The sequence below is a fragment of the Alexandromys fortis genome, unplaced genomic scaffold (genome assembly GCF_014885135.2).
Source record: "Alexandromys fortis isolate MF-2015 unplaced genomic scaffold, M_Fortis_MF-2015_v1.1 scaffold_218, whole genome shotgun sequence".
Taxonomy (NCBI): Eukaryota; Metazoa; Chordata; class Mammalia; order Rodentia; family Cricetidae; genus Alexandromys; species Alexandromys fortis.
In genome coordinates, this window is record NW_026068112.1 from 1202266 (window position 1) to 1215030 (window position 12765).

Consider the following 12765-nt stretch of genomic DNA (forward strand, 5'->3'; position numbering starts at 1 on the left):
GTCTCCACTTGCAAGGTGTCCTCCTTCCTGTACCATGAAGAGGAACTCCATAGTATAGTTCTGGAAACCCTTACCTGGAAGGTGGGCAGCAGCAGGTCCTCACCACAGACCTGACTGTGTGCTCCTGGCCACCTCCCTCTACCAGCCTGTCCCATGACCTTCCTCTCCATTTTTTGGAAGATGATATTTTTTTAAATATTTATTTATTTATTATGTATATAATATTCTGTGTGTATGTCTGCAGGCCAGAAGAGGGCACCAGACCTCATTACAGATGGTTGTGAACCACCATGTGGTTGCTGGGAATTGAACTCAGAACCTTTGGAAGAGCAGGCAATGCTCTTAACCACTGAGCCATCTCTCCAGCCCTCAAATAAAACTTTTTAGACATTTATTTATTTAATAAGTGTGTGGTGGTAAGTTACCCCAGGTCATGTATACTTTGGACTGTTTTTTACATATGTGTGTTAGTGAGTAAACCCAAAGCCAGATCTTGTTACTTAACTCTTCCTTGCCGTTTCCAAAACCTTCTGATGTCTTCTTTTCAATTCCTTACTAGACGGCGAGGGCAGGAGAGATCTTTATACCGGTGTTAAATATAAACCGTGCTGAGCTTCCTCTACGCGGGGACAATGTCTTCTTCCTCCAGAAGGTTCAGATTCCAGAGTCTGCGCTGGTTTTCAGGGATGAGATCGACCTCCACGCATTGCACCAGGCTGGCCAGCTCACCCTCATCCTTGTTGACCATCACGTCTTACCCAAGTAAGTGGGCGGAGTGGCGCGGGGACTGAGTCAAGTAAGAGGACAGAGTGGTGGAGTGGTGGGGACAGAGTCAAGTAAGAGGACAGAGTGGTGGAGTGGTGGGGACAGAGTCAAGTAAGAGGACAGAGTGGTGGAGTGGTGGGGATGGAGTCAAGTAAGAGGGCAGAGTGGGGGGAGTCAAGAAAGTGGGTGCTCATTCTGCATTTTAGACTCATGGCTGACACAGAAGGAAGGGGGTTTGCCTTCTAGAGTCTCAGAGGCTAATTTTTGCTGTTTTTGTCTGTGATTTTTGTTTGTTTGTTTTGTGCAACATTGACTGGCCTGGAAATCATTGTGTATTCCAGTCTGGCCTCAAACTCAGAAATCCACCTGCCTCAGAAGCTAACTATAATTAATGGGTCATATCCAATATGAACAACCTATTAAAATAGTGTCATTTCTCTAGCTATATGATATTTATGATAGAAAGAAATAAAAATACCTAGTGAGTTCAAACTAATCATTCAAAAATACCTTAGATCTGCCTTTAATGTCAGAACCTTTTGCTGTTTTGAAACACAGGAATACTATGTTTTAGTAGACTCTAGAATATCAGTCAGTCTGTTCAACAAATGTGTACATCTATAATAATTCCACTTCTAACTTAGGACTACAAAATGCTGCCAGAAAGCAACATGAGTATGAAATTTGCTATTCTTAAAAATGCATAGTTTTTCCTCGAGCACACTGTGGTTATAGCAAGGAGTGGTGGGTCCCTGAGCGCATCCGTGAGTTTATTTGGTGAAACCTTTTTCTGAAGTGGATGAAGGTGGCCAATCTCATGAATCTGTCCGTCAGGAAGAGGGCAGTAAGCAAGCAGATCATCGCAGTGGACGCTGGAGGGAAGTGGTAACTGTCACGCTGAGGATGCTGGGACTTGATGGACTAGACATGGACTTATCTCATTGCACTAGAAGGAAACTGAGGGCCTTGGTCTGTAGAGGAGTTGGCCCTCGAGCCTAGTCTACAAAGAGAACTTGGTGTTTGTCCCCTGCAGGGGTGGGAATGTGGCTGAGAGGAATTAATGGTAGCAAAGCCAGGCAGGCATGAAATTGCACACTGAGTTGGGGAACTGGGAATTGTTTTGTGCAGCTGACATTAAATGTGTGGGAGAGGTAAGCTGTGAATTTATGCGACCGAGGTGTGCGGGGCTGATCATGGAGGCCGTATAGGGCCTGTTGAGAGTGTAGACTTTACTTTTAGGTAGCAGAAAGTTTGTGGATTATATTATTCCAGATCCTAACAGAATAAAGGTTTTTTTTATTGTTGTCTTGTTTTTGTTTTTAAGTAAGTGATCATTCAGGAAACGTTTGAAGGTTTAATGAGCCCTGGTGACGCGCCGAAACAGTGTAGGGGCTCCTGAGGGTGTAGCACAGGGGTGGGAAGGAAGGCATGGATGGGTAAAGCCCTAACCTGGTGACCTAGTGGTATTTGATTGTCAAGAGAAGAAGGTTCTCTGTTGAGTATCAGAATGGACACTCAATTGGAACGGCAACCTAAAGGACAATGTAGACATTCATAGCAGACGCTTCACAGGGCTTGTTACATGCTGTTTAAATGCCATTTCAGATACCACATTAAAGAGAGTAGAAAAGAGTGAGACGGGGGTAAAAGTGACCTCTATGTGTTTGCCTAAGGCGCCCACACTTTTCTTTGCGCTGGAGACTGGTTCTGGCATCTGGAGTGCTCTTATGTTTCTCTCTCTTCCTGTTTTTTCTGTTAACCACCGCCCTCCCCAGAAGTGACGCCGCTCTGGAGGAGGCGGTAGCAGAGGTGCTGGACCATCGACCAATTGAGCAGAAATACTGTCCTCCCTGTCATGTTTCAGTTGAGCTGGTGGGGTCCTGTGCTACCCTGGTGGCAGAGAGAATCCTCCAGGGGGCGCCAGAGATCTTGGACAGACAAACTGCCTCCCTACTGCACGGTAAGGGATCAGTTTTGGGTTAGGACCTGATTGGTTCCTTTGCTCCCTTCGCACACAGGGAGCGCGAAAGTCTAGCCGCTTGCAGCCTTACTTGTAACTGTGCCCTCGAAGCCATCCCTCATTACAGAGGGCAAGAGTTGGCTCGCAGTAGTTGGGCATTTTTCTCACTGCCTGGGGATTTGTGTTGGAGACCGCCGAAAGGAAGCACAGGGCAGCTGACCCTGGCAGTTCCCTCTGGCAGATCTGTCTAATAGAAAGAGGACTCGCCAGAGAAATACGAAACAGGCTCAGCTGTCTGTCCCACCAGGAAGCGGTTGTGTGTCCGACAGCTCTCCTCACCCTTTTCCCTCTCATTTTTCCACCAGTTGTGTGTGTGCTGAGACTAATTAGATTGTCCGAGGCAGTCTCTTCCAGTGGTAATGGCCATATCTGTGGTGGAAGACAAAACCCAAACACAGAGGGAAGTAGGCGCAAAGCTTCATCTGTAGCCAAGTAGCTATTTGAAATTCATAGCTACTGAGAGAGGGGAATCTGTTTTTCTGTGGAGTGACTTTAGATATCATCAAACACTCTTCAGGGCAGGCTCCATTCTTAGGAATAGTTAGCCAACAAAAACCCTGGGTTTTTGCTTTTGTATTTTTGTCTTTTAAATTTTTTTTTTAAATTTTCACGTGGAAGTGCATGTATGTCTGTGCACTACATGTATATCTGGTACCCTCAGACACCAGAAGAGTGTCGTTGTGAACTGCCATATGGGTGCTGGGAATTGAACTTGAGTCCTCTAGAAGAGCAGCCAATGTTCTTACCTGAGCCGTCCATCTCTCCAGCCCCTACCTGCTTATTTGAGGGAGAGAAAGAACATGTATTGGGTGGGTAGGGAGGTGGAAGCAGAGCGGGGGAAGGGAAAAGAATATGAAATTTTCAAAGAATAAATAAAAATGTAAAAAAAATTCTGTGATGAAATTTGGCTTACTGAGGAGCTGGATTCCCCTGAGGTTGTAAAACTCACAAGGCCCAGGATGCCCAGGCTTCTTTTTATTTTATTTATTTATTTATTTATTTTTATATGTATGTTTTGTCTGCATATATATCTGCATAATGTACATGCCTGGTGCCTAGGGAGGCCAGAAGAGGGCTTCAGAGCTCCTGAGCCTGGAGTATCAGTTGTCAGCGCCCATGTTGGTTCTGGGACTCTGTAAGAGAAACCAATGCACTTCACCGCTGAGCGTCTCTCCAACCTCAGGCTTCTTGTCCACCTTCCCAGGCTCTTCATTGTGTTTTACTTTGGGAGTTCGCACTTAGGGCATGGTCAGTCCAAGTGTATTGTTTGTTCTCATGGTTTGCCCTGGCTGTACTTTCTAGATTGTGTCCATTGGGTTTGGAATTACGTGTGTGCCAGTGGTTGTGACTTACTCACAGGACCCCTGTTCTTCCATATCCCTTCGTAGGTACCATCATTCTGGACTGTGTCAACATGGATGCAAAAGTTGGAAAGACAACCCCAAAGGACAGCAAATACGTAGAAAAGCTGGAGGCCCTCTTCCCAGATCTTCCCCAGAGAAAGGACATCTTTGATTCTCTGCAAAAGGCAAAGTTTGACGTCTCAGGTATGATGGATTTACCACATGAGGAACTCAATGGGCAAGCTTTAAACATGGCATCTGGAAAGGTGTCAGAGCGATGTCAGAGTGTTAAAATGGTTTACTCTGTACACCAGAGAGAAGCAAGGGGCATCATGGCTGCCCATGAATGATCAGTCATCTGCTAGGTCATTCCTAGCAGATGTCCTGAGTTTGGAAGAGATGAGAAGAGCTGAGGATGAAGAGCTGGGAATGGTAGCCCATGCTATACTGGTGGGAAGACAGAAGGTTCAGGGTAACCTGCACTACTTAATGAGTTGAAGGACAGCATGGTTTATAGAAGGAGACCCTATCTCAAAAAGTGAAAGCTACATAGAAAAACCCTGTCTTGAAAAAAAATAAAATAAAATAAAAGGGATTTAAAAAAAAAAAAAAAGACTAGCTGAGAAGTGGCAGGTGTACACCTTTAATCCCAGCACTTAAGAGACAGAGGCAGGTAGATCTCTGTGAGTTCGAGGCCAGCCTGGTTTACAGAGTGAGTTTCAGGACAGCCAGGGCTACACGGAAAACTATGTCTCGAAAAATCACAAATAAATAAACAGACAAATAAATAAATAAATTTAGTCCCAAGGCTATGTGCATAGCCCAAATGGGACTTGATGGCTCGGAAAAGGGAAAAGAAGGAAGTAGGTGGTCAGGAAGGCAGGTGGGCCTGCGGATACTGGGAGGGTAACTATGATCAACGTATTATATGAAATTCTCAAAGAATAAAAATTGTAGAGTCCCAGTCTAATCTGAGAATGCAGGCCATAAATAACATATATGGGAGGCGGGGGGGGGGGGGTAAGTTATCAGAGCAGGAGCCGTGTGACTGGAGAAAGAAGAAAGCAATTCAGTGTGTGTCCAAAGGACAAAGAGAACCAAGGACTCCCATAATCTGCCTGTTGGCGTAAGAAAAGCAAAAAAAAAGGAAGCAGAAATGTGACGTGTACTTTTAGGAAGTTAAAAGAAGACAGAAAGGAAGAAAACCCCAGGGCCAAGGATGTAGCCAAAGAGCAGGCCCCACCCAGCGTGCACAAGGGCCCAGGTGTGACCCCCAACAAAACCAATCAATAAAGAAAGAGTGATGGGGATGGGAGGAGGCTGAGGAAGAGGTAAAAGCCTGTTGTGTTGGTTCTGGTTTTTCGTTTGCTTTTTTGAGGTGTTGTGTTTGTTTTAATGAGGTGGTCTCACTGTGTAGCCCTAGCTAACCTGAAACTCACAGTATAGACCTGGCTCGTCTCAAACTCGTGACTCCAGAGCCCTGGGATAACAGTGTGCACACCACACCCAGTAAACCGCCTCTTCTTTGACCCTTCTGCAAAGTCCCTTACTCTAAAGGTGACCATTCAACTCTTCTGACCTGATTGTTACCATCCTTTAAATTTTTTTATATTTTAATTTTTTTATATTTTATATTTTATATTTTAATTTTTTTAATTTTAATTGTTTTGCCTGCATTTGTGTCTATGTACTATGTACATGTCTGATGTCCTCAGAAGATAGAGAAGGTCATCAGATCCCCTGGAATTACAGTTACTCAGTTTTGAGCTGCCATGTCGGTGCTGGGAATTAAACCCTGGCGCTCCGGAAGAGCAAATAGTGCTCTTAGCTGCTGAGCTGTCTCTCCAGCCTGTGACCTGACTAGTCAAGTGATCCCTTCTATACTTATTGCTCCTGTTCATTGGAGTTCATTGGCCCTAAGGGAAACTACTTTCCCATTTTCCTCATCTTCCCCTTTATGGTGTTAGGCCACATCCCCTCTCTGACTCCTAATTTCCTGTCTCTTTTCTAGGCCTGACCACTGAGCAGATGCTCAGGAAAGACCAGAAGACCATCTACAGACAAGGCACCAAGGTGACCATCAGTGCAATCTACATGGATTTGGAGGTAAGAGCCCACCGCCGGTGTGAGCGTGAAGGGAGCATCTTTCTTCATCCACGAGACTTTGCCCTTCACTCCTGCCCACTGTGGGCTCCCTTGGTACCTCTCCACTTGTCTCGGTGTCCTCTGGGATTCCCCACAGCCCATCACCCCTCACTGTGCTGCTGTCATAGCCTGGGTACTAGCTTCTCTACTCCCACCTCGGTTTTTCATATAATCAGTGATTTTGTATATATGTATTTTTTAAAAAATACTTTAACGGGGCTAGAGAGTTGGTTCAGTGGTTCTTAGCATTGTTCACTTTACAGAGGACCTGAGTTCAGTTTTCAGCACCCACATAGAGGTTCACAGTGATTTGTAACTTTAGTTCCAGGGACTCTCGTGCTCTCTTCAGACGTCTATGGGCCCCAGACACACATAGTGCACTTATATAATGTAGGCAAAACACCACTCATACACATAAAGTAATCTAAAACATATATGTGTGTGTATATATATATATATATATATATATATATATATATATATGTTCTAGCCATTAACAGCTGAGCCATATCTCCAGCCCTTTCAAAATATTTTTAAAATTACATTTATGCCAGGCATGGTGACACATGCCTTTAATCTCTGCACTCTGGAATCTCAGAGGTAGGCAGATCTCTGAGTTTCAAGCCAGGTGGGGCTACAGAGTGAGACCCTTTCTCAAAACAAAGCAGAGTATTTATTGGTGTTTGTGAGAGTGTGTGTCCTGTAACACAACTTACGAAGGTCAGAGGACAACAAGCAATAGTCAGTTCTTTGCTTCCACCATGTAGATTCCGGGGGTTGAACTCAGGTTGGCAGCAAGTGCCTTTACCCACTGAGCCATCTGCTTGGCCCTGTTCGTGTGGTTTTCAAGAAAGGCTAGCATGGGACTGTGTAGTGTAGACTGGTCTTAAATTCAAAACAAGCTTCCTGCCCCTGCGTAGACAGAAACAACTCAGGCATATTCCTAGCTAACTCTTATATCTTAAATTAACCCATTTCTGTTAATCTGTGTGTCGCCATGAGGGTGTGGTTTACCAGTAAGGTTTGGCATCTTTCTCCTTCTGTAGCTACATGGCGTCTCGTTGGCTCTGCCTACTCTCTCTCTATATCTCTGTTTGGATTTCCCACCTGACTTTACTCTGCTAAGCCAGTGGCCAAAACAGCTTTATTCATCAACCAATAAAGGCAGCACAAATGCAGAAGGACATTTCACATTATCTCCCCTTTTCTGTCTGATTAAAAAGGAAGGCTTTAACTTTAACATAGTAAAATTACATCTACAAAATGGTCCCACGTTGGGCGCCATTAATAAATGGAGACTACAGTTACATTTTGCCTGCCACCCAGACCCAAATAATCACACATAGACTGTATTAATTACAACACTGTTGCCGGGTGGTGGTGGCACACGCCTTTATCCCAGCACTCAGGAGGCAGAAGCAGGTGGATCTTTATGAGTTTGAGGCCAGCCTGGTCTATAAGAGCTAGTTCCAGGACAGGCTCCAAAGCTACAGAGAACCCCTGTCTCAAAAAAAAAATTTCCCTTTATTGGCTGGAGAGATGGTTCAGTGGTTAAGAACACCAGATGCTCTTCCAGAATGACCTAGGTTCAATTCCCAGCACCCACATAGCAGCTCACAACTCTCTGCACCTCCAGTTCCAGGGGACCCAACACTCTTGTACATGACATACTTCCAGACAAAACATTATTGCACAGGAAATAAAATAAATAAATCGTTTAATGCTGTAGGACAATGGTCCTTAGTATTAAAAGAAATTAATTACAACACTGTTTGGCCAGCAGCTCTGGCATATTCCTAGCTACTAGCTCTTATATCTTAAATTAACCTATTTCTGTTAGTCTATATATTACCATATGGCGTTAGCTCATTTTCTTTTTTTTTTTTTTTTTTTTGTTTTTTGTTTTTTGTTTTGTTTTGTTTTTCGAGACAGGGTTTCTCTGTGTTTTTGGAGCATGTCCTGGAACTAGCTCTTGTAGACCAGGCTGGTCTCGAACTCACAGAGATCTGCCTGTCTCTGCCTCCTGAGTGCTGGGATTAAAGGCATGCGCCACTACCGCCCGGGCTAGCTCATTTTCTACATTGTCTTTCCTTGGTGGCTAGCTGGCATCTGCTTGACTCCGCCTACTCTCTCTATATCTCTGTTTGGATTTCCCTTCTGGCTTCACTCTGCTAAGCCATTGGCTGAAAAAGCTTTATTCATCAACCAATAAAAGTAGCACATATACAGAAGGACATCACACATCATCCCTGCTTCTAAGAGCTAAGATTACAGTCTTGAGTTACCATAGCCAACTGTAGAATGATCCTCAACAACTAAGAGTGATCTGCTCTTATAAAGGACCAAAGTTTGGTCCATGTCAGGCAGTTTATAACTACTTATAAGTTCTAGAGACTCCTATGCTGACTGGCCTCTGTAAGTATCTTCTCTCACACAGACACACTTATATACACATAACTTTTTTTTATTTTAGAATGTATGTATATGTAGCCTGAGAATATTTATCTCAGGCTAGGTGTTTTGGCTAGTTTTATGTCAACTTGATACAAGCTAGAATCATTTGTGAGATGGGAACCCCAGCTGACAAAACATCCCCCATAAGATCGGGCTGTAGGCAAGACCATATGGTATTTTCTTAATTAGCGGTCAATGTGAGATTGATTGGTCTGTTAGTCCTGGGTTCTATAAGAAAGCAGACTGAACAAACCATGTGGAGTTACCAGTAAGCAGCACCCTCCACGGCCTCTGCATCAGCTCCTGCCTCCAGGACTTCCTTCAGTGATGGACTAAGATGTGGAAATATGAGCCAAATAAACCCTTTCTTCCTCAAGCCACTTTTGGTCATGTTTCCTTATAGTGATAGTACCCCTCACTGGAACACCAGGTATGGTGGCAAGTGCTTTTAATCCCAGTGCTTGGGAAACAGGCCAGCCAGGGTTACATAGTGAGACCCTATCTTAAATAAGTAAATAGATAAAATAATAAATGAGATCACATCCAGTCCCTCCTTGCTTTATTCTTTTTCACTGTGTTTCTTACACAATCTAAAGGCTTCCCTGTGTCTTTATCTGACCTTTACTCTGGCCTTCCAGCCCTGATGGTTCTGGTCTCCAAGGACATCAGCATTCATCTGCACATACACATTTGTACTTAAAAATCAAATAAATATTTGAAAACAATAACAACAACAATCAAGGGCTAGAGAGAAGGCTCAGTGGTTAAGAGAACTTGTTTCTTTGTAGAGGACCTGAGTTTGGTTCCTAGCATGCACTTGGAGGCTCACAACCATCTATAATTCCAGTTTCTGGAGCTGGAGAGATGGCTCACTGGTTAAGAGCACTGACTGCTCTTCCAAAGGACCTGGGTTCAAATCCCAGCACCCACATGGCAGCTCATACCTGTCTGTGACTCCAAGATCTGACAGACTCACACAGACACACATGCAGGCAAAGCACCAATGCACATAAAATAAAAATAAATAAATTTAAAAAGTTTCATGGAGCCGGGCGGTGGTGGCGCACGCCTTTAATCCCAGCATTTGGGAGGCAGAAGCAGGCGGATCTCTGTGAGTTCGAGACCAGCCTGGTCTACAAGAGCTAGTTCCAGGACAGGCTCCAAAACCACAGAGAAACCCTGTCTCGAAAAACCAAAAAAAAGGGGCTGGAGAGATAGCTCAGGGGTTAAGAGCATTGCCTGCTCTTCCAAAGGTCCTGAGTTCAATTCCCAGCAACCACATGGTGGCTCACAACTACCTGTAATGAAGTCTGGTGCTCTCTTCTGGCCTGCAGACATATACACAGACAGAATATTGTATACATAATAAATAAATAAACATTTTAAAAAAAAGTTTCATGGGGCTGGAGAGATGGCTCAGAGGTTAAGAGCATTGCCTGCTCTTCCAAAGGTCCTGAGTTCAATTCCCAGTAACCACATGGTGGTTCTCAACCATCTGTAATGAGGTCTGGTGCCCTCTTCTGGCCTGCAGGCATACACACAGACAGAATATTATATACATAATAAATAAATAAATAAAATATTTAAAAAAAGTTTCATGGAATCAGATTCTCTTCTGACCTCTGTGGATACTACCAAGTATACACATAGTACAAGTATATACACTCGGTCTAAATATATAAAGTAAATAAATCTAAACCAAAAAGTACTACAGTTCTTGTTATACAGTAGTCTCATAGGTTGGTCTGTTTACCAGTGCTGAGGGCATGCTGGGCAAATGCACTTCCACTGAAATTGGATAAAGTTTTCACGCCCCTCCCATGTGGATCACACACACAGTTTAACACACACACATGGTATAGGGGCTGGAGAGATGGCTCAGCGGTTAAGAGCACTGGCTGCTCTTCCAGAGGTCCTGGGTTCAATTCCCAGCAACCACATGGTAGCTCATGGCCATCTGTAATGAGATCTGGTGCCCCCTTTTGGTCTGCAGGCATACACGCAGGCAGAACACTGTATACATGATAGATAAATAAATCTTTAAAAAGGAAAAAAAAAGAAACCATGGTATATAGCCAACACAAAAGTGTTGCCACACAGCCTAGCCACTGTACAGACTTTAGAATGGCCAAGTATGGGGGCTGCAGCGATGGCTCAGTCCCCAGGACACACAAAAGCTGGGCATGGGCACTGGCAACTCCAGTGTCGTGCAGGAGGAGACAGAGGCTTGCTGGGGCTTCCTGGCCAACAGCCAGCCTGGAGACAGGAATACAGCAAAAGTGATAAAGCAGCAGACCTGATGTCCTCCTCTGGTCTCTGTGCACACACATGTACATGTGTGTGCATATATGCACATGTACATATATCACACACACTAACTGAAGAAAGGCAGAATTGAGAAAAGCCCGGTATTATGTATTAAAGAAAACGCTGCATGAAAAATATTTGGGTGATATAGATTAGCAAAGAACGAGCCAAGGATGGATCACCATCCTGAAGGGAAACCAGGGCAGGACCCTGGAGACAGAACTAGCTTGCTCTTCATGGCTTGCTCCGTCCAGGGTTGGCACCACCCACCGTGAGCTGGGCCCTCCCATGTCAATCATTAGTGTGAAATGCCCCGCAGGCTTGTCTACAGGCAGCTCTAAGGGAGGCATTTTCTCTTGAGGTTTTCCCTTCCCAGGCGACCAGAAACTCTAACTAGGCCTGGAAGGCGGGATGATTATCACTTCTTGATCTTATGCCTGAGAGGCACTGTAGTAGAGCTAATTTTTAAAACAATTCTGTCTTAATCGGAAGCCTGCATTCTCCCCGTCTGTCACAGCTTCAGCAGAAATGCTGTATACCACCGTTGTGGTATATACACAATTGAATCACATGCACAGACCTCCGCGAGGGCTTGTTAGCAAGGATATGGTCTGGCTGTACGCGGCCCTTACTTGGTAGTAAGAATATGGTCTAACTGAACCTTATAGAAAAGAAAGTGGGAAGTACATTTAAACGCATTGGCACAGGGAATCACTTCCTAAATATAACCCCAGCAGCACAGACACTGAGAGAAACAATTAATAAATAAACTGAAAAGCTTATGTAAAGCAAAGGACACGGTCAACAAGACAAAATGACAGCCTACAGAATGGGAAAAGATCTTCACTAACCCCAAATCAGACAGAGGTCTGATCTCCAAAGAAATTGGACACCAAAAGATCACATAATCCAATTAAAAAATGGAGTACAGACCTAAACAGAGAACTCTCAACACAGGAACTTAAAATTGCTGGAAGACACTTAAGGAAATGTTCAACATCCTTAGTCATCAGAGAAATACAAATCGAAACAACTCTGAGATTCCATCTTACACCTGAAAGAATGACCAAGATCAAAAACACTGATGACAACTTATGCTGGAGAGGTTGTGGGGAAAAGGGAACACTTCTGCATTGCTGGTGGGAATGCAAGCTGGTACAACCCCTTTGGATGTCAGTGTGGCAATTTCTCAGAAAATTAGGAAACAACCTTCCTCAAGACCTAGTAATATCACTTTTGGGTATATATCCAAAGGATGCTCAGTCGTACCACAAGGAAATGTGCTCAACTATGTTCATAGCAGCTTTGTTTGTCATAGCCAGAACCTGGAGACAACCTAAATGCCCCTCGATCAAAGAATGGATAAGAAAAATATGGTACATTTACACAATAGAGTTCGACACAGAAGAAAAAAATTAACGACAGCTTGAATTTTGCAGGAAAATGGATGGAGCTAGAAAGCATTATTTTGGGGGCTGGAGAGATGGCTCAGCAGTTAAGAGCACTGACTACTCTTCCAGAGGTCCTGAGTTCAATTCCCAGCAACCACATGGTGGCTCACAACCACCTATAATGAGATCTGGTGCCCTCTTCTGGCCTACAGGCAAGATACTGTATAAATAAATAAATCTTGAAAGAAAGAAAGAAAGAAGAGAAAGAAAGAAAGAAAGAAGAGAAAGAAAGGAAAGAAAGAAAGAAAGAAAGAAAGAAAGAAAGAAAGAAAGAAAGAAA

General features: G+C 44.0%; 1 protein-coding gene across 1 annotated transcript in view; it reads left to right on the forward strand.

The window, feature by feature from the left end:
• Positions 1-12765, forward strand: part of Prune1 (prune exopolyphosphatase 1) — a 34763-nt gene that overhangs the window by 17480 nt on the left and 4518 nt on the right. Inside the window, exons 3-6 of the mRNA XM_050124577.1 lie at positions 560-762; positions 2541-2725; positions 4174-4332; positions 6140-6234. Coding sequence (XP_049980534.1) covers positions 560-762; positions 2541-2725; positions 4174-4332; positions 6140-6234 — 642 coding nt within the window. The remainder of the gene's footprint in view (positions 1-559; positions 763-2540; positions 2726-4173; positions 4333-6139; positions 6235-12765) is intronic.